Source organism: Bos grunniens, chromosome 16, assembly GCF_055505025.1.
Source record: "Bos grunniens cultivar Pamir isolate PY7600 chromosome 16, Bosgru_T2T1.0, whole genome shotgun sequence".
In the NCBI taxonomy this organism is placed as follows: Eukaryota; Metazoa; Chordata; class Mammalia; order Artiodactyla; family Bovidae; genus Bos; species Bos grunniens.
This window is the reverse complement of record NC_141180.1, coordinates 28952551-28970685: the sequence shown is the minus strand read 5'-3', so window position 1 is coordinate 28970685 and position 18135 is coordinate 28952551. Positions and strand designations below refer to the sequence as shown.

General features: G+C 48.8%; 1 protein-coding gene across 25 annotated transcripts in view; it reads right to left on the bottom strand.

Moving 5' to 3' along the window:
• The window catches only part of FHAD1 (forkhead associated phosphopeptide binding domain 1), a 166035-nt gene that overhangs the window by 31190 nt on the left and 116710 nt on the right, over positions 1–18135 (bottom strand). For 15 of the 25 annotated variants that reach the window (XR_015143255.1, XR_015143258.1, XR_015143257.1 and 12 more), the window contains 6 exons: positions 17612–17764; positions 14016–14123; positions 13671–13778; positions 9910–10017; positions 6194–6301; positions 1450–1623 (listed from right to left, as the gene is read on the bottom strand). Coding sequence is in view for 16 of the 25 variants with exons in the window: in XM_086343810.1 (XP_086199936.1) it covers positions 1450–1623; positions 6194–6301; positions 9910–10017; positions 13671–13778; positions 14016–14123; positions 17612–17764 (759 nt within the window). In the remaining 9 variants the exon portion in view is untranslated. The remainder of the gene's footprint in view (positions 1–1449; positions 1624–6193; positions 6302–9909; positions 10018–13670; positions 13779–14015; positions 14124–17611; positions 17765–18135) is intronic. The other 10 variants (XR_015143261.1, XR_015143260.1, XM_086343811.1 and 7 more) reach the window with 2 other exon arrangements.

Sequence of the window (18135 nt, the reverse complement as noted above, 5' to 3'; positions counted from 1 at the left end):
GATGCTCAATAAGTACTGGCTGAGTTAATGAGTGAACAACTTTATAAGAAAAAGTGAATAAATTTGTATTTCTTAAAAACAAAAGTTACCAGTGGCCTCCTGATGGTGAGTCACACCCCTTTCCATGACTACCCTCCCCTCTTGCAGCCACTCCGTACACCTGAGTCTCAGTGCCTCATCCTTGCTCCCCTCCCACTCCCCCCACCCCTTCCTCTGCTCTCAGGATGAGGTCTCCTGCCACCTGGATGATGTCATTCTCCCGCTCTCGGGATGATGTCATCCTTCTCGCTCTCCATTCCTTGTTAACACGATGGGCCTCTCTTCTCCTCCGGATGCAGACATTTTCTGCCCCAGATGCTCACACACGCCCCCTCCTTCAACCATCACTCCACCGAGGCTCTCTTCCAACTTTAGGCTTCATGTCTCACTTCCTGCCCCAAATCTAATGTGTCACTAAAAGTTTGGGCAACTTTTGAACTTTGATACCCCTACCCTCGGTTCAGTCTGAATGCTTTATCTTCTCCAGGAGACAGTCCCTCTCCCACAAGAGACCTGCCCCCATCCCCCAGCCCAACCTCTATCTTTCCAGCAACCCCATGTGCCATCACCGCCCCCCTCCATGGTGCCCTGGCTGGAAGCTCGCCTGCCTCCTTGGCTCCTCCCTCTCCTCGGGACTCCCTCTCCTCAGGAGCTAACTGTCAATCAGTTAGCAAGTCCTGCCATTTCTCTGGTAACTCCCTCCATAGCAACTCCTTTTCCCCACTCCTCTGCTACCCCGAATGTCCAGGTCCTGTGATTCAGGACCTTGGGAATGGCCACCACATGCCACACCCCTGAGCTGCTGTCTCCAAGCCTAGTCCCTCTCTACTTCCCTCTGCCAGGTCAGTCCTTATTATGTCCTTGTCCACGGACCTGCCGGTTAAATGTATGAATGACAGGTCATTGCAATATTGAGCCCTGATGATGAAGGGCCTTGAAGGTCAAGCTAAAATTGAAAAAGGCTATCTTAAATTCTATGGAATCATCACTGGCCCCTAAACTCCAGGGCTGCTCTGTATGATCCTGGGAATAGCCTGAATTACATCATCTCAGAAGGCCCTAGAAAAAGGGTGTTATAGCTTCTGTCTACCTTTCATACTAAATTAATGCCTCTCAACAGGGGGTGATTCCCCTCCCCCTCCCCCCCTACCGGGGAGATGTGGCAAAGTCAGAAGACAGTTCTGGTGGTCACATCTGGGGTAGGGTGCCACTGGCATCTTCTGGGTGGAGCTCAGTGGGTGCTGCTGCGCATCCTAAAATGCACAGGACAGCCCCCCAACTCCCCATGAGAGTCACCCACCCAGAACATCAACAGTACAGAGGCTGAGAACCCTTGGTCTAAACCACACACGGCATCGTGATCTTGCGTCAAAGGGAGAATTCTGCCTTCCCTGGAAGGCACTGACTTACCATTTTCGTCTTGGCAGTTTCCAGTTCAGCTAATGTTTCATTTAATTTCATGGTGAGGTTCTCTGCTTTCAGACTTTCAGCCATCTTTGTTTTCTGAGCCTTTTCTAGCATGGCCAGTGCATCATTTAATTTATTATTTAAAATGTCTTCTTTTTGCATTTTTAAATCCATTTCCTAGACAAACAGCAAACATCAAATGAACAGAAATTCAGGTGTAAATATTTACCCCAGCCTCCCCCTTCCCCTGTTTTCAGAGAGGAGGGGACCTCTGTTCTGTTATTGTTCTGTTGATCCTTTTAAAGTCCAAAGTCCATGCTTTCTCTGGAAAGTTCCAATTATTGCAGAACTCAAATTCAGCTGAGATCTATCTCCTTGAGATTTCTGGCCCCTGAGCTCAGTTCTGTTACTTGGAGCTCATTGAACAAGTTTTATTTCTCTCGTACGAGACAGCCCTTTAAATATTTGAGAAGGCTGTCATGTCTCTCCCTAAATCTGTCTTCCAGGATAAATGTGCCGAGTTCTTCACCCTCAAGTCATAGGATCTGTGTTCAGGACATTCCTCCAACTTACTCCGTGACTTAGGCCCTGAGATGACCTCCCCTGGGGACCCTGGGATGGTTAGACTCCAGTCGCCGTGTCCCCAACATCTTCTACCTTCTCCTCGGACCCATTCTTCTCATCTTTGTCAAAATTCTACTCTCTTTCTTGAGTCCCTCCCCAAATAGTGCAGAAAGTGGGCTTTGTGACAGGCACTGTGCTGGGGCTGGATGGACTTCATCTACTTATTTGACTTGACTTTTTAGGGCAGTTTTAGGTTCACAGTAAAACTGAGCAGAAAAATTAGAAAGTTTTCCTTTAACTCCCACCCCCGCCACAGGCACAGCCTCTCCTACCATCAACATCCCTCATCAGATCATCTCATTTGTGATAACTGATGAACCTACAATGACCCATCATTAGCACCTAAAGCTCATAGTTTACATTAGGGTTCAACTCTGTGGTATACACTCTATGGATTTGGACAAATGTATGATAACATGTATCCACCATTATGGAATCACACAGAATAGTTTCCCTGTCCTAAAAACCCTACGCACTCCATCTATTCATCATCTTCCCACCCCTTACCAATCCCTGATCTTTTTATTATTGCCCTAGTTTCGCCTTTTCTGGAGTGTCACATAGTCGGAATCATACTGTATGTAACCTATTCATGAACATTATTTAATCCTACCTGAAATGTATTCAGGCTTCCCTAGTGGCTCAGATGGTACAGAATCGGCCTGCAATGCGGGAGACCTGGGTTCGATCCCTTAGCTGCACAGATCCCCTAGAGGAGGACATGGCAACCTACTCCAGTATTCTTGCCCGGAGAATCTCCGTGGACAGAGGAGCCTGGCAGGCTACAGTCCATAGGGTGGAAAAGAGTCAGAAACGACTGAATGACTAAGCACAGCACAGCACAAAACATATTCTCGAGGTGCAGTGCTAGGCATTCCCAGACTCTGTCGGAGGCAGTGAAAACCAGTATGACCTTTCTGAGAGTGTCACTTGGGAACCTGTTTCACGAGCCTAAAAATGTTCATATCCTGTGACCCACTGATTACACTTTTGGAGATGTATCCTAAGGACATAACCCCACATGTACACAAAGCCCCTGACACAGAGCTGCTCAGACAAGCATTTTTCACTCCACTGAAAAGAGAGACACCCCCGTGCCCAAGGGTAAATGAATCAAGGTTCACCCAACACAGTGCAAACCCAGGTCACCCTTTACTGGCGTGTTGCAGAAGAAAGTTCAATGATCTGTGGACATACTTGTAATATATTAAGTCAAAACGCAGCATGCACAGTGTAACAGTGTAAATAACTTTGTAACAAATCGATGTTTGTCCATGTCTGTCATAGTGATCATCATAAAGCTGGTCTGGAAGGAATCACATCAAAATGTCATTAGTGGACTTCTTTGGTCCAGCAGTTAGGAATCTGTGCTTTCAATACAGGGAGTGTGGGTTCAATTCCTGGTCAGGGAACTATCATCCCACACACTGCAGAGCATGGCCAAAAGAAAAAATAAAATAATTTCATTACTGGTAACTCTGCTCGGTGGACTCATGAATGATTTTTTCCATACTTCTAAAAATTTCTAGAGCAGTTACTCCTTTTATTTTTTAAAATTTATTCTTAATTTTTTGGCGTGGCCACATGATATGTGGGATCTTAGTTCCTCCACCAGGGATTGAACCCACACACCCTGCATTGGAAGCGTGGAGTCTTAACCACTGGACCGCCGGGGAGATCCCAGGTGCTCCTTTTATAACTAGGAAATGAAACTGATTTTTTTTTTTTGAAACAAAACAGAGCATGGTTCTCATCATGTGATGCCTGTGAGCCTCGCCTGGGAGAAGCTTCATTCTCTCCGTACCACCACTGAACTCTGTCTGTTCTTATTTGGGGTCGTGATGTGGTCATTACTGTTGAGAAGTCCCAGTGCAGACAGTGTGCGGACCTGGCCTGAGGAGGCGCTCCCTGGGGGTCAGCGGCAGGCACAGCACACAGCAGAAGCACTCCAGCCGTCCCGAGGAATCCACAGAGAACTGAGATGGTTTATCTGATGGGCCATGAGGTTGCCTCAGGGCAGAACACGCTGCCTGGCATCTTTGCTCCTTGCCAGCTACTCAGCAGCTTACTCAAGTCCAGGGTTCCAGCAGGTCTGAATTTATTTTTCTCCCCTCTCTCCTCTTTCTCTCATATAAATCCTGTTTTCACCCATAGAGATGAAATCAGTTTTTCAAATGCTCTCCTGTGTGTGCTAATAAAACGGCATGCAAATAAGCCTCCCTATGTCTGACTGGGTCTTAGACCTTGAACTTCCTTGGTCTATCCTGGTGCGTGGGGAGTCCCTGGGGTCAAGTCCCACTTCTCAGCACCTGATGTGATGCCATCAGCCTGCCTGCAGGGTTGTCACAAGATCTTCCCTCCGGTGTTACTGCTGTTTTCTCTAAGGCTGCTGTTGACGACACTGTTGATTGCATTAGTCTCCTCTGTCATGATCCTGAGGACAGATGTTCTCTGGGTTGAGTACCCAGAATGGTCTAATTTCCAGGAGCACTTGGTCCATTTTGTCTAGTGAGCTACACAGCCACTGGGTGTTCATTTTCACTGGGCTAATAAAAACTGTGACCCATTCACTGATTTTGTGATACACTTTTTTGTTTGCATTAATCTCATTCCTAATCCATTTTCTGCCCCAAATAATCTACTTTAAAATTCTAATTCCTCCTTTTCTGCTACCCCTAACTGAAGTATTTTATGGAGGACGCAAGTGAATCATTGGGGAAACAAGGCTGCATGGAGAGATGGCCCCTCCTGGGCTCCCTCTTGGGCAGCGTCCACCTGCCCACAAGGAGTCCTGCACATGTGCATCAGCCCAGAGCTGACAACTCTCACATCATTTCATCCAGCTCATCCTCTGGACACGCTCCAGTTGGTCAAGGCCCCTCTTAAAGTGGTGCTAGGGTGTGCATGCGTGCACACGCATGCTCAGTTGTGTCCAACTCTTTGCGACCCCATGGACTATAGCCCTATCTCCTCTGTCCATGGGATTTTCCAGGCAAGAATACTGGAATGGGTTGCTGTGCCCTCTTCCAGGGGCTCTTCCCAACCCAGGGATTGAACCTTTGTCTCTTGCATTGCAGGCAGATTCTTTGCCACTATGCTGCCTGGGAAGCCCTTACAGATACGTAATCCAGACACGGTTTACTGGCACCTTGAGCAGGGTCGTTCCAAGAGCACCAGCACCCCTTGGACTGCTTTAAAAGTACAGATTCCTGAGTCCACTCTATAGAGAGTGAATCAGAATCTCTGGGGCTAAAGTCCAGGGATTGGGCATTTAAAATTACCACCCCCTCCACAGTGATTCTATGTGTATTAATGTTAGGGAAACGTTCTTCAAAGAAAATGATCCAAGACTGATGTGAATAGACATAAAGACTTGTTTGGTCCCATCTGGTCTTGACAATCCTTTGAAATTGTATTTGCCTGTATTGGAATCTAACTCATTGTTGTCAGGTTGTCCGTTTATCACTTGCCGTGACTTTTGAGACACTGACCTGTATCTGTGTGTGTGTGTGTGTGTGTGTGTGCCCTTTGTACTGCTGGGACCCAGGAGGGTGGAATTCAGTCCTCCAGCTTGGAGATGCCTGAGACAAGGTCCTGGATAACAAACTTCAGCCATGTCTCCTACTCCCAGTGAGAATCGTAAACGTGGTTTGATGATGAAGGTGCTGATAGCGAAGGTGACAGGTTCTGGTGGAGAAACAGCACCAAGGCGGTCGGACATTGACTCCAGGCAGCTGAACCCACAGCGAGCTTAAGGACAGACAGAGGAGCGGTGAGGATGAGGGGGTCCCGGTGGCAGATGGTCCTGGGTTCAGACTCTGCCTCTCCACTTCGTAATAATAATAAAAGCAGCCAACACACACAGCATTCACTGAGTGTGTCAGGTGTGTGTTGGACACACTTGTCTCTGTGTGTGTTAGACATCAAGTCTCCCAGCTCCACGAGGGTGATCTATTGGATCATCTGTATCTCATAAGTGGGCAAAGCAAGGCACGGAGGTGCTAACTGTTGTCTAATGTCCCACAGCCAGATGGCGGCAGGGGTGGGATTTGAACCAGACCGCCTGCCCCCGGAGCCCGGCACTCAGTCACGCTGGCTCCTCTTTCCTCTTAGAGAGGCATACCTCCTTCTGCTTGGTTATACGGTTCTCCAGATCTTGGACCTTTTTCTTTTCCTTCTCTATGGCCTCCTTTGCTTTGTTTTTCTCATAGGCGATGCTGCTCTCGGAAATCTGGAAGTCAACAACAAGCGTTATGAGGGTGTGTGCATGAGAAAGGAAGGGAAGTGACACCCAAGGGGAAAGCTAGCATTAGTAATAGTTGACACCAGTGAGTCAGGGCTGGGGAGCTAGAGCTCAAGGAAGACGATGCCCGTTGGAGAGAGAGACATGAGAACCGGAAGTCAAGTCGTGGTTAGTTATGTCCTCAACAGAGAGAGTTATTCGTCATTCAGGGTTTCTGGGCTGGTGTGCAGGAAGTGACAGGCTGGTGAGTGCTCAGGTCAAGGCGTTTGATTCTGAGCCACTGACTGAACTACTAAACGGACAGACAGTGGCACCAATGTGGTCCTTTGTTGGTACCTGGCTTCTGGGAGGTGGGGCAAGTGAGGCCAAGGGCAGGGGTGGGGGTGGGGGGATGCCTCCTGTCCCAGTAGGCCTGAGGTCTGTGGCTTCAAAGGACACTGGTGGTCTCTCTCCAACCTACGAAGGCTTGGGTCTAAAAACCGAAGTCCAGGACAGTTTGCTGCAGAGAACATTTACCCCATAGATCCTGAGATGGGGAGGGGATTGGAACCCAGCCTCACCTACACAAGCCCCAGGAGGGACACAGCCAGAGTGGGGTCAAGAAACTATTTGCAGCTGTTGAAACTCTTGGAGTGATGCCTCCCACATAAATATAATGTCCACGAGAACATTTTAATGAAATAAATAATTTATCTATGCATAAACAAAAGACTGGAAAGATATGTACCAGAATGTAAATAATGGCTATTTTGGGGCAATTGAGATTATGGTCATTTATATTTTCTTCTTTTCACTGGTCTGGATCTTCTAAATTTTCTTTAGCGAATGTGCATTATTGGGTAAAAAGGGAAAACTATTGAAAACTGTTATGCTTTGGGGATAGGTGGTCCTGGAGAACAGATGATCTTCCCAACAACCCTTTGATTCTCGCATCGCGCCCTTGGCCTCCATCCCCACTGCCCCGCGCTGCACACAGGCCTCGCCGCTGCACCTGGACTCTGATTCTCCTCCCTGCATGGGCTTGGCATTTTCCCACTGCCAAGTCTGCCTGAGACCATCCAGTCCCCACCCTGCCAGGCTGCGTCCTGCCTGATGTAAGAGGCCACCGCATGCTCTGTGGGAGGGCGTGCGCCCTTCTCTTATTCTGTGCTGCTTGGAAAATTACAGATGAAAATGATAATGACGATGCTGCCTGCTCTGTAAACGCTGCACATGAGTGCCTGCGCCGTGTAGTGAACGCAACCCCCCAGGTGGCATCTGCCTTCCATTCTGCAGGTAAGGGCATGGAGGCTGTAAATGAGGCAGTACAAGGACGAGTAATGGGCCAAGGTTGCACCACTGGGTGCCAGTTCAGATGCCAGTGCCCCGCCCTAGCCACTCTGCCACCTGGTGTCTGGACCTTGCCTGAGCTGTCCTCCTGACTGAAGCCCCACCCTACATGGAGGCAGGAGATGCGCCTGAGTGTTCATACGTAGGCTGGCCCAGAGTCTGCCACCCTGCTCAGCAGGGGCGCATGCTATAAAACTCTGCCCTTAGCCCACCTGTATAAGGGATGCCTGGGGGATGCCATTGACCACAGCCTGGGTTCTACCCCTTAACAAGGCTTGCTCTGTGTCGGTGTTCCCTCACCCTGTGTGGACTCTGACCTCACTTCCCTGCCAAGGTCTTTGCTTGACTGTCCTGCCCCCATACCCCGCCATGCACACCGTCCTCCCCAATCGATCTGGACTCTGAGCTCACCTGGGCAGGTGTTTCACAATGAATGCACTGACTCCTCACAACAAATCTCTGTCACTACACCCACATTACAGATGAGGGCACAGAGAGGGGCTTGCCCAGGGTCACACGACACGTTAGGGCAGAGCTGCAATAGGAACTGGTATCAACTCGTTTGGCCCACACAGCTCTCCTGCCACGCCTCGCTTTGCCCCCCACTCTGCGGCTCCCTCTGGCCTTCTTGCCCTGATCCCTCCCCTTTGGTTTCCATCTTGTTCCAGTGTGATTTCATTCTTCCCGCCCTGTCCCCACCACCCCCTGGCTAACTCAGGCGCCCTCCTTTGCACTTGGGACCCCTGACCTGGGGCATTCTCTTCCCGCGGATGTCACTGTAGTGTTCCTCTGCCCTCCAGGTCTCACTCAATGTCACCAAATACGAGAGGCCCTCCCTGCCTGTTGGCCACTCTCTAACTCATGCTGGTTTTGTACAGCCTGTGGTTCTGGGGTCACCTGGGCGTTTGTTTACATGGCTGTCTGCCCTCCATCCTAGAGCGGTGGGCTCACGAGGGCAAGGCCATGGCCCGTCTAGTGCTCTGCAGTATCCCTGACACCCAGTAGGGCCTGGCACATGGCAGGTACTCCATAAATATTTGCAGATGGATGAATACAACTGCATCAAACAATTCACTGAGTTGTCCGCCGTTTCTGGACGTTCCAAGGGGCTGGCACGTGTCTCTTTGCACTCCCTGGAGCCCAGCTCCTAGAGATGCCACCACAGGTCACTAAGGGCACTGCCACCTGGCCTCTTGGCTCCAGGGAGCCCCTGTTTGACTTTCAGGGCATGGCTTGGGCATCCATCCCTCCTCTTGGCCTTGGGGGTCTGCCTTCATGGTGGCTCCATGCAGGTGAGGCTGGTGAGCCCAGTTCCCGGACTTGTAGGGGATGTCACCAGCTCTGCCCCGGCCTGGTGCTTGGACTCCCTTCTCCCCTCCCACATCACTCTCCTCCAGGGTGTACTTCTCATTTGTTCCAGAAGGCACTGACCCCGGGCGCTTATTTGATGTGACTGCCGTGTGAGCTGGTTATGTTCCTGTCTACTCCATCTTCCTCTGCATCGTTTGTCTCTACACCTGACCATTAGCCCAGGGAGGGTCTACTTGGGAATCTCTGAAACTAGGAGGACGGAGCCAGGAGGGTGTTGTTCTGCTGTGCCCACGCTGGGTTGCCTCTTAAATACCTTTCAGTGATGAGGAGGAAGAGGATGCTGGCTGAAGGACTGACCCAGACTCCAACCAGGCGTATCCCCTTGAGGGCATCTCTCCTCCCCAGGCAGTTGACCAGCAGGGCTTATGGAGATGGTCCTCTGTGGGTGAGGGCAGGTCTAAGTACTTAATATACACTGTGCTGTGTGCACTAAGTCGTTTCAGTCGTGTCTGACTCTTTGCGACCCCATGGACTGTAGCCCAGCAGCCTCCTCTGTCCAAGGGATTCTCCAGGCAAGAATACTGGAGTGGATTGCCATGTCCTTCTCCAGGGGATATTCCTGACCCAGGGGTTGAACCCAACTCTTTAGCGCCACTTGGGAAGCCCCGAAAAACACTAACTGGTTTAATCTCATGATGCAGGGGTAGTTAGCCTCCCCATGTTATGGATGATGAAACTGGTCCAGGAGGTGAGGTGGTCTGCCCTAGGGTCATACAGCTGTTGAGTCCTGTGATGTGACATCAGCCACTCTGATCAGTGGCACAGCTCCCCATCAGCCTGCTTTACCACCTGCTCTACATCCGGGTACCAAAACACAGTCTTGCATCTGGTTCTGAAGCTGCTTCCAAGGGCTTTCGGCTGCCACCACCCACGTCCTCTCTCTCTGCTCCCCATACCTCCTTCTGCTGTGTTAAGTGGTTCTCCAGATCTTGCACTTTCCTCTTTTCTGTCTCTAAGGCTTCCTTGGCTTTTCTTTTCTCATGGGCCATGCTGCTCTCCAAAACCTGAAAATCAATGACCGGTCTTTTTGGTTGCCTGCACATTTAGCGGGGGAAATTGCTAGTAAGCATGATACCAATAGTAACGACAGTAGCTCAAATGCTGGAGGCTGGTCTTATGTGCCAGGGCCCAAGGCCAGTGCTCTTCACCCAGTTTATTCTCATAGCATCCTCATCCACAGAGAAGTTGTGTCCCCATTTTATAGGTGAGGAAACTAAAGAGTGGAAAGTTCCTGGGGACCCAGGGGTCCTGCAGTTTGTTAGTGGAGAGGCCAGGACTGAGCCCTGATATTGTTCGTGTGCAGAGGCCCCGGCAGGGAGCCAGTGAGGAAAGGCGACCAAGCCTGTCTTATTACGGAGTCTGAGTTCTTACCATCGTGCCAGGCTGCCTCTCTGATAAGAAGAAGAATCTCATTAATAATGGAATTTCCCATTATTGAAATAAATCTCTGAAATAGAATCAGGTTTCTAAAAGAGGGCAGTGTATTGAATTAATGAGCCACACATACATATTTCTGGAAGGGGAGGGGACGAACCTCACAAGGGAAGCTCTGAGGGGATGAGAGGGCTGTGGTTAGTATTTAGTGCCCATAATCAGGGATTTTTTATCCAGGAAGCAACTTGCTGATGAGCCGTTCAGTTAAATGGTTTATGCAAATTGCAGAAGGATAGAAGCTGCCGGCAAAGCCCCTGTTTCTAGTCACTGCAAGAAAGGCACCTCAACTCTCAAATAGGTTTTATTATTATTACTTTTTTATATGCACCAAACTTAAAGTCTTTATTGAATTTGTTGCAATATTGCTTCTGTTTTATGTTTTGGTTTTTTGGCTGCCAGGCATGTGGGATCTTAGCTCCCCAACCAGGGGCCAAACCCACTCCCCTGGCATTGGAAGACAAAATCTTAATCACTGGACTAGCAGGGGAGTCCTGGAATGGGTTGTGTTTTAAACACCATTGGCTGTCAGATGTCTGGAAGTTGGAATGTGGTTTCCATTATAGCCAGTGGTTAGGGTCCTAGATTAGCCTGCAAAAATATTCAATCCATAATATGGATGAAATAGTATATACTTTTGTATATTTTTTTCAGTGAAAAGCAGTTTAAAAAACTCCAACACTCAGCGGTTCCAATACCAGCCCTCAACAAAGCAGAAGAGCACTAACATCATGGGAGCTCCACGTTTATTTTGAAGTGTGAGGTGGGTTTAGGGGTAAGACATTTTGCTGCCCCACTGTGTCTGATCTCACATCGACACTCAGGACTTTGCTATGCCGCCGAGCTGGGCACCGCAGGGAAGGCTGTCCTTGCACAACTCAGGCCCAAGTTCTGTCCCCCTTGGACATTTTGCTTCCACACTCCTGGGCAGGTCTTGGGAATTAACCTTTAAAGTTACCTCCAAACCAGCCATGTGACCTGGTGATTCTGTCGTTCTTAGAGATTCATCTGACAGTGTGGTGCATGCATGTGTGCAATACACTTAGTCGTGCCCGACTCTTTGTGGCCCCATAGACTGCAGCCCACCAGGCTCCTCTGTCCATGGGATTCTCCAGGCAAGAATACTGGGGTGGGTTGCCATGCCCTCCTCCAGGGAATCTTCCTCACCAGGGATCGAATCCGTGTCTCTTGTGTCTCCTGTGGGGTCTTTATCACTAGTGCCACCTGGGAAGCCCCTGACAGTGTGGAGGAAGGTCTAATGGAAAGAAAAATCTCACGTGACTGTCTGAGGTTGATCAAAGCCTGTGTCTGAGGTTCTGATTTCAGATTTCCTGACAAGAAGCCACAGAGAGGTCCTCCTGGGAGGAGCGGGCTGATGTTGTCCATGGTGTGGGTGACCCGGCCACAACTCCTCTTGCCTTGGGGCTATCCACCATCAGCCTGTCCTTAAATCTCCCTTCTGAAGTGCCCCATGACCTCAAGACCGCTCAGTTCAAGGGGCTTTCCCATCCCTGTGCAGATGACCTCTCAGTGGCATTTCGCCCCAGCGAACCCTTGGGAGACCCTCCTCTTCCTCGCCATCCCTGGAGAAATAACTCAGGACCAGGCGCTGACACTGTTTACACAGGCCTGCAGAGCACATCTGCACCAGAGACCCAAGTGAAACCCAACATGTAAACACCTCCCCTCCCTGGATAGGATCAAACTGCATGAGCTCTACTCACAGGTTCCTCTTTTCCCTTCCTGGGGGGTGGGGCAAGGATTTCACTCTGAGAGGTGGGGATGTGGTGGAGGGTTCATACAGTAAGTGCCTAAACAGCACTGGAAGTACAGTGATGGTATTAATAGCCACCGTTCATTGAGTGATGATTCTGGGTCAAACACTTCATTGTACATGATCTCTAACCATTATCTCACAGCCATCCTTTAAAGAAGGTAGGTACTGAGTCAGTAAGCAGCCCAGCCGGAATCTGAACCCATGTCTCATCTGGATGCAAAGCCTCACTCTTCACCCCTTTACACTGCCCCAGGACTGAAGCACAAATGAGAACGTCGAGTAAAAAAGACCCAGGGATCTGAGAGTGACCAAAGGTAAGTATATTCAAGTGAACAATGTAATAAGGCTTTCCCCAAACCTAGTTTGGACACATCAGCAGAAGTATAACATCTTTGAATGGGGCAAGGACAGTCCTGCTCTAGGCCACTGCATGATGGAAACCTGTCCAGATTTGGCTACAAACAGTTTAGGAAGAAAGCAGATGATGGGCTGCAAACCCAGATGCCTGTAGGGGCTCAACAGTTACCTGAAATGAAATGAGTTGTGTTGAATGCAGTAGGGAATGGTGGGGACTGTGGCAAACATCTGCTACTTGGTTCAGCTCCAGTCCATTTCTGCTGCAAGTAGAAAGGAGGGCCAGTCTTCCTGACTTTTCAAGAGAGGATGGGAATCTGGATTTGTCAGTAAATTTTATGAATTCAAGATAAAACACTCTAGGCCCAAGCATAACATGTCTATGAGCCCTTTTCAGCCAGTGAGCTGCTAATCTGTCACAGGTTAATCTGTCGCAGCTCAGAGGAGGGGACCAAGGCCAGGCTCCAGGCCTGTGAAGGGCATTTGTGTCTGGAGAGGAGCTGGTACCTCTATTCTTATGCATCTAAAAGGTTACTCTGTGAAGAGAAAGCAGACGGGACTTGCAGGAGCCCAGAGGGGTGGGTGGAGGGTTGGAACCTTTTCTGAAAGAGAATCTGAGTCAACTCAATCTAAAGGAAGAATTTTCTGCTAGCCAAGGCATCAACACTGGGATGGACTTCCCTGGGCTGTAGAAAATTTCTTGGTGGTGGAAATGAAGTGTGGGGCATTTTAGGATGTTGTTGGATTCACGTTGCCCTAAAGTCCCAGGATTCTGAAATTCCTCCATTTTTAGGATTCAGGATATAGTCTCCATGCAGAAAACACACATGTTACCAATCCTGATGTGTCCCCTAGGATTGTATTTTATGACATTTACAATTTTTGTGTAAATTGTAGGCGCAAGGTTACAACTCTAGGGTCCTCTCCTAGAGTCCCACTTGCTTCTTCCTAAAGTAGCTGAGCTCCCCCACGGACAAATCCCTCTAGGAAACTCCGCCACGCTTGACTCCCCATCAGCTGTGGTTTGAAACTTACTTCCACGTGGCCCTCAAGCTGGGTTTGGGTTTGAGCCGCCTATCTCCCCGAGCTGCGTACCTCCTTCTGGTGGGTTAAGCGGTTCTCCAGCTCTTGGACTTTGCTCTGTTGTCCTTCTAATGCTTCCTTTGCTCTGCTTTTCTCCTGAGAAATGGTCTCCTCCAAAGCCTGAAAACCAATGACCGGCGTTTAACAGAATTACGATGGCAGGAATCCAGATTCTGCTAGGCATTGCATGGGCAGGTGAACTCTTTACTACTCACAGCATCCCCATGGGGAGACTGTGGGCAGCTGAGAGCCTGGCAGCTGGGGTGGGCAGGCCCAGATGAGTGTCCCAGGTGAGTCCGTCCTGGCTGCCTGACCTTGCGCTGGGCTCAGGCCAGCTCTGCCTCCCCGAGCTCATACCTTTTTCTGGCGGGTTAACCGGTCCTCCAGCTCTTGGGCTCTCTTCCGTTCTTCTTCTAATGCTTCTTTCGCTCTGTTTTTCTCTTGAGTAATGCTTTCCTCCAAAGCCTGAAAGTCATGACTGTTGTTTAATAGACATAGTTACCATGGTAGGAATCTGGACTCCAGGCCAGGCACTTCACAGATTAACTCTTTCACATCTCAACACACAACAAACCCAAGGAAAACTGTGGACAGTATATCTAGGGCCTAAGATAATGGGGTCTGGAGTTGGCAGGGTCAGATTAGAGCCTGCGGCTGATTCTTCCTAGGGGTATAGTCTTGGGCAAGTGAGAAGCTTTAGAAACCTCAGTTTCTCCATCTGTACAATGGGGACAGTAAGAGTGCTTCCTGCATTGGGTTGATAGAAGCAGCAGATGAGATGATGAACATGAAATGCTTGTCACATGATAATCATTCACTAGTAAAGATCAATCATTTCTTCTGTCATTTCCACTTTCTTGAGGAGGAAATAGGCTTAGAGAGATTAGGAATGTTTACCAATGAATCACATCAATGGGAAACTGAACCCTGGTCCCTTTGATTCTAGAACCAGTAGTTGGCAAGCTACGGCATGTGGGCCAAATGTGGCCCACTGTCTGCTTTTTTTTGTAAATAAAGTTTTATTGGAACTCCACCATGCTCATCGTGGGTTGCCTTGGCACTGCAACCACAGAGCTGAGAAATCAGGACAAAGACATGACCTGCACAACTGAAAACAGATACTATGTGGCTCTTTATGGGAGAAGTTTGCTGACCCCTGATCTAAACCATTAGTGTGTGCATAAGTCAGGGGGATGTGGTTAGCAGATCATAATAATAATTAAAAAAGAACGATAGCTTCATAAGTTAGCTACTCAGTCGTGTCTGACTCTTTGCAACCCATGGACTGTAGCCCACCAGGCTCCTCTGTCCATGGAATTCTCCAGGCAAGAATACTGGAGTGGGTAGCCATTCCCTTCTCCAAGGCATCTTTCTGACCCAGGGATGGAACCCCTGCGTTGCAGGCAGATTCCTTAATGTCTGAGCCACCAGAGAAGCTCTATAAGGGAACCTAGAATTTCTTACCATTGAAGCAGAGTCCTAAGACAAGTCAGGATTTGTGAGGAGGAGCTTAATTAATGAATTTTGACACACATATTTTTAGAAAGGGTGGGGGGTGACAGTGCCATGTTCATTTAAAATTGGGGAACCTAGCACTCAAGCCTGCGATGATACTTCTGGATGAGTCCCTGGGGTCAAGCCAATCAATGTAAGTGTCTGGGGAAGAATGACCCTCAATGGGACAGTAGTGGACATGAGCAGCTGTACTGTCTGTCTGTGGGTCCCTGGCTTTGTGTTCCCCTCTGCAAGGGGTGGTGTGCCCTCTGAAGTTTGGCGTGATTAAAGGGGGGTTGATGTCGCCCTTGAAACCCTGTGTCTGTTGGAATCAATGTTACAAAGGGGCATCTGGAGGGCCCAGGCTGGTGCCGAAGGTGGTGGTGAACAGGCTGGGGCTATAGTACTGTACATTCACAGTGGAAAACAGTCAAACCAAAACTGAAACTAAAATAAGACATTTGGGAAGGGAGAAATTAAACAGAGAAGAGAGAGGAAACAGGTGGAGAGTTCTGTGAAGGTTTTGAAGATTTTTAGGTTCTTTCTGGTTTTATTTCCCTCTCTATAGAATGGCATTGTTTTTTTTCTTCTACATCTAATTGCCCTTCTGAAGGGACCTGTCTTGATTTAAGGCCATTGTTTATATACCTGTATGGGGCTCACAGGCGATTTTGGTCAGGTGGTTCTTTCTTTTTAATATTTTATTTCACAAAAGGCAGAGAAAGAGGCAAAGAGGAGAAGAGGTAGTGAGGCACGGATTAGAGGATGAGATGAAACCAGCAGAGGCCGCTGCCTCTTGGAGAGGCCTGGAGAGTTGGGGCGTCTGACAGAGAAGGAGGGTCCCGGCAGGAAGTCACCAAGCTGTTCCTGGTGGAGATGGAGGAACTGGCAGTTCTGGTCCTTTTTGGTGGAAGAAAGGAGGTGCTGGGGTTCGGTGGATCTGGTGCTGCTGTTTTGAGGTACGTGGGAGATGCTCTCTGCGGTGGCTGCACGTGGGAACCACCAGGGAGAGCTCACCAATCCCAGGGCCTGAGCTGCACCCCCACCCCAGCTAGATCAGAATCTGGGGGTGGGGGAGGGGGAGGGGTGCAAGGCCTTAACATTTTTTTTAATCTCTTGAATGACAGAAGTGCAGCCAAAGTCATGAACCAGGGATCCAGGGTGATGGTGACGGAGGTAGTTAAATTCATGGTGGGTCCCTGAATATCAAAAATGGCCAACTCAGGACTTCCCTGATGGTCCAGTGGTTAAGAATCCTCCTTGCAATGCAGGGGACATGGGTTTGAACCCTGGTCTGGGAATTAAGATCCCGCATGCTGGGGAGCAACTAAGCCCACAAGCCACAACTACTGGAGCCATCACATCTAGAGAGTCCATTTGCTGCAATGAAAGATCCTGCAAGATGCAATGAAGAGCCTGCATGTTGCAACTAAGAAGCGACACAGCCAAATATATAAATAAATATAAAAAAAAATACAAGGAAAGGAGGAGAATTGGCCTATTAACTGCAGTTTCTGGCCTTCTCCTGAGATTCTGAATCAGTGGAGCTGGGGCAGGGCCCAAGAATCTGTATTTTCAACCAGCTTCCAGGTGGTTCTTATCTGCCAGCTTGGGTAAAACCTTTGTCTGAGACTCTGTCGCTGAACATGTGTCTGCAGAGCTGTGCCATCAGCACTGGCTAGGAGCTTGTCAGAAATGCAGAGTCCCAGGTTCCACCCCAGACGGGCTGAGTCAGAATCTGCCTTTTTACAACATCCCCAGGTGATTCACAGGCAACTCTGAGTTGAGAGGCACTGCTGGTAGCATCCTTTAATTGGCCGTTTTCTAGAAAAGTAAGCAGCAATTTTGGCCATTTTATTCCCTTGATCTGTATAAACAGAAAGCAAAAGACTGAAATAACACTGGCTGGTCTTGCACATACTTAGAAACACTCTGTCGGTCATAAACCAGGACTTGTAGTAATGCCTCAGATCTGTAAAATCAGCTGCAGTGTATAAACCAATGAAGTACTGTTTCTAGAAATTGCAATAACCGTGCCTACTCAAGTTGATCCTGCTCTGAGTTTTAAGACCCAAGCTTCATGTTAATTCCTCCAACATTATTCACCCTTTTTATCTATTTTTTAAAAAACATGTCTATTTATTTAGGTGCACTGGGTCTTAAGTTGCAGCAAGTAGGATCTTCGAGCTTCATTGTGGCCCGTAGGATCTTCAGTTGGGGCTTGCCGGATGTGGTTCCCTGACCAGGGATCGAACCCAGGCCCTCTGCATTGAGAGTGTGGGATCTTAGCCACTGAACTACCGGAGAAGTCTCCATTCACCCTCTTAAATTAATTTAGTTCCATGGCATCCATCAAGATTGCTGCTGAAGTTTCTGCTCTAAATGTGCGCCCTCAGTTTTTTATGGGGAAGGTCATCTCATCCTTCCAGCATGAAAGGGAAGGATAGGGGCCTCCTTACCACCTTCTCTTCCATCAGGCACTTGACTCGGGCTTTCAGCTTCTCCTCCTGCTGGAGCCTTTCCTCGCTCAGCTTCTCCTTCTCTGCCAGGTGCTCCCGCAACTTCTCTTGCATCAGAGACTGCTGAGTTTCCTGAGAACTGCTGATCTTGATCTGAAGGGAGAGGAAGGGAGATTGTGGCTGATTAGTCCTGTTTGGAACTAATGCAGGAGTCATTTCCACTACTTTTGCGGGAGGGACAAAAGTTCCCAAAACTTTCTGAAAAATGCAGAAAAACTATGCTTAACCTAGTAACTAGTAGGGAAGCAGCAGAGCATCATAGGTAAGAGTTCAGATTCTAGATCTAGACAGACTCTCAGCCATAGTTCTTTCTAGATGCTTTTTCATTTAAAAGATGAGGTTAATATGAATATATGAATATATACTTCTTAGTGTTATCAGGACTGAAGGAGACGATGTTGGAAAGCTTTTACCTCAGTGCTTAGCACGTAGTAGATGCTTAGCAAATGGTAGTTAGGCTTATT